Raw genomic sequence first — 2,695 nt, 5'->3', positions numbered from 1 at the left:
TTCAACTAGTATTATTTAATAGAAGTTGTTCTTATATAGTAAATCAATTATATTATTTCTGTTAAAGTTTTTATTACGAGCAATTAAGATATTTTTCGTTACAATTATACATTTTGTCTGTAAGTATTTTTATACTCATTGAAAAATTATAAATGTTGTATTATAACTTTTGTTAGATAAATAATATTACATAAATAAAATAAAAATGCAAAGTAAAAGATTGGTGGGGTAGGGGGCAAGAACCAAACGCATTAACAATAATTAATAAAAACAAAAATAAATCAAGTTTATCCTTATCAAATCATTTTCGTATCAAATTTCATCATGAATGTAAAAGTATATGTTTGATATACGATCAGCAAAATTATTGTCTTTATGATAAATTTGAGAACCTTGAAACGAAATGATGTATGAAAACAATTTTTTTCATTTTGATAGAAGCTTCCAAGGAACAATGCTAGTATTAGTGAACGATGGTATGGCATAAAGATAATCACTTTCAAGTAAAAGTTAATACCGCCCTCTCTTAGAAGCTTGTTTTATAGCTAGAATGATACAATAAGTTCATTTTGAAAAGATATTGTGACATTTAAAATCAATCAACTTATTCAGATTCAGAGCAGGTTTTTATGGAAGGGTAATGAGGAGAAGAGAGGCATAGCTTGGGTGAGTTAGGAGAATGTATGCAGAGCTAAGGAAGTTGGTGGTCTGGGCATAAAGCATATTGGGAGATTCAACTCTGCCCTACTATGCAAGTGGAAATGGAGGATGGTGAAGGAAGGCCCAACAATCTGGAGGGAGTTTCTTCAGGCTAGGTATGGTAATTTATCACTGCTGAACTTAACAGAAGTGAATGCAAAAAAGTTGAGGAAAGCTTCCATCTGGTGGAGAGATATACTGGTTGTAGGAAAGTTAAAGAATGATGAGAATACAGTGGTGGATAGCTTCAGCAGTAAGATTGAATTCAAGGTGGGAAATGGGAATAATACTTGGTTTTGGCATAGTAGATGGATTGGGGATAAGAGTCTTAAAGAAGTCTTCCCTGTGATATATGAGAAATCTACAAACAAATTGGGTAAAGTATATGATTTGTGGTGCACGAATCCTCAGGTGTGGAAGTGGGATTTAGGAATCAATAGGGAGGTATTGATAACCATGGATGGTGAGGGACTGGAGCAATTGAAAGAGTTGGAGGAGATTCTGTTCGAGGTCAATCTTAGTTCGGATTTTCAGGATGTTATCAAATGGTGGCCTGAGAAAGATGGAATTTTTTCTGTAAAATCATGCTATGACAGGTACCATGACCCTTTGGCCCAATCCATGGTGATGCAAGTGGATATTCTTCAAATGTTGAAGTCAATATGGAAGGCTGCGACTTTATCAAAGATTCAAGTCTTTGGATGGAGGGTTATAATGAATAGATTGCCCACTAAGGACCAGCTGTTGCACAGGGGTGTGATCCAAGCTTCCAATAGTGTCTGTGTGCTGTGTTCTAACAGGGAGGAATCGATTTTACATCTGTTTCTTCAGTGCAGGGTCAGCAAGAAGATATGGGGAGATATTGGTCTTTGGTTTGGTGCCCAGGTGGAAGGGAGTTATGACTATGTGTTTCAACATTTCTGTTGGTTTGATGAGCAACTTAAAGGAAGATTGAAGAAGAAAAACAGGACTGCATTGTGGCTTGCCGTGTTGTGGGCAATTTGGAAAGGGCGCAATGATCATTGTTTCAAGGAGATACCTTTTAATGCTGAAGATGTTGTTTATAATGCTAAGATATTTTCATGGATGTGGCAGAACCTAGTTTTCACCGACATTCCTTTCTATGACTGGTTTAGGTTCTTTTTCTAGTGGTGGTGTGGGTTCTTTGTCTGTGTGTTGATGTATGTAACTTGTACAAATGTTCTGTAAGGTTTGAATACTCTTTGTATTCCTAAGTAATACAATTTGCTTATTAAAAAAAAATTAAAATTGATGAGAATACCCCTGAGTAGGTGTCTAACTGTATATCAAAATGTATATGCTATTTTTGGTGAATGTTGAGAATGACATTGATTGTCTTGTATGCATTATGTCATTGTGATTGATATATGCTATATGAATGCTTTATCAACGATGTATGCATGTTGTGCAACGTTTTGGTGGATAATTCTAATTGTGCGAATTATTGTGATATCCTTGGATAATTAAGGTTGTGTGATAATCTAAATTGCATATATTGTGAGTCTTTTTGCACATGCATACATGGTGGCTTTGAAATCTAAGCGGTGAAACTTCACGTTCACATGGTGGCTTTGAAACATAAGCGGTGAAACTTCGCGTTCACATGTGGCTTTGATTATTGTGTGGAAACATAGGTGTGACTTTGTTCCTTGGTGGTTCGGAAGTGGTGAACTAAAGGTTTATATTTTGAGGGTTTTCGTTTTGTTCGGATCCGAAGCGTGGCTTTGATTTATAATTGGGAGCGGTGAACTTTATACTCACATGGTACCACATGCATTGAATCACATTAATTGCATTCGAGTTGCATTATGTGTTATGTGATTATTTGAATCGATGTGAATTGTTTTGTGATAATTGAAAATTGTGTTTTGTGTAATAATTGTGGAACTTATTCAAATTATGAAGTGTGAGGATATGATAATGTTATTGTACGCTATATTCATTGTACATATTGTATGTTCATTGAGTGACTTGG

The 2,695-nt window shown here is 35.2% G+C and overlaps 1 protein-coding gene across 1 annotated transcript; it reads left to right on the top strand.

Annotated features, from left to right (window-relative positions):
* Positions 1–768: 768 nt before the first annotated feature.
* Positions 769–1,848, top strand: LOC131597472 (uncharacterized). Its single transcript, XM_058870168.1, has one exon. It carries the CDS (start codon positions 769–771, stop codon positions 1,846–1,848), a length of 1,080 nt encoding a protein of 359 aa, XP_058726151.1.
* Positions 1,849–2,695: the final 847 nt, after the last annotated feature.

This window comes from Vicia villosa, linkage group LG4 (genome assembly GCF_029867415.1).
Source record: "Vicia villosa cultivar HV-30 ecotype Madison, WI linkage group LG4, Vvil1.0, whole genome shotgun sequence".
Classification (NCBI taxonomy): Eukaryota; Viridiplantae; Streptophyta; class Magnoliopsida; order Fabales; family Fabaceae; genus Vicia; species Vicia villosa.
The sequence above is the reverse complement of the archived record's forward strand: the minus strand, read 5'-3'. Positions and strand labels throughout refer to the sequence as shown.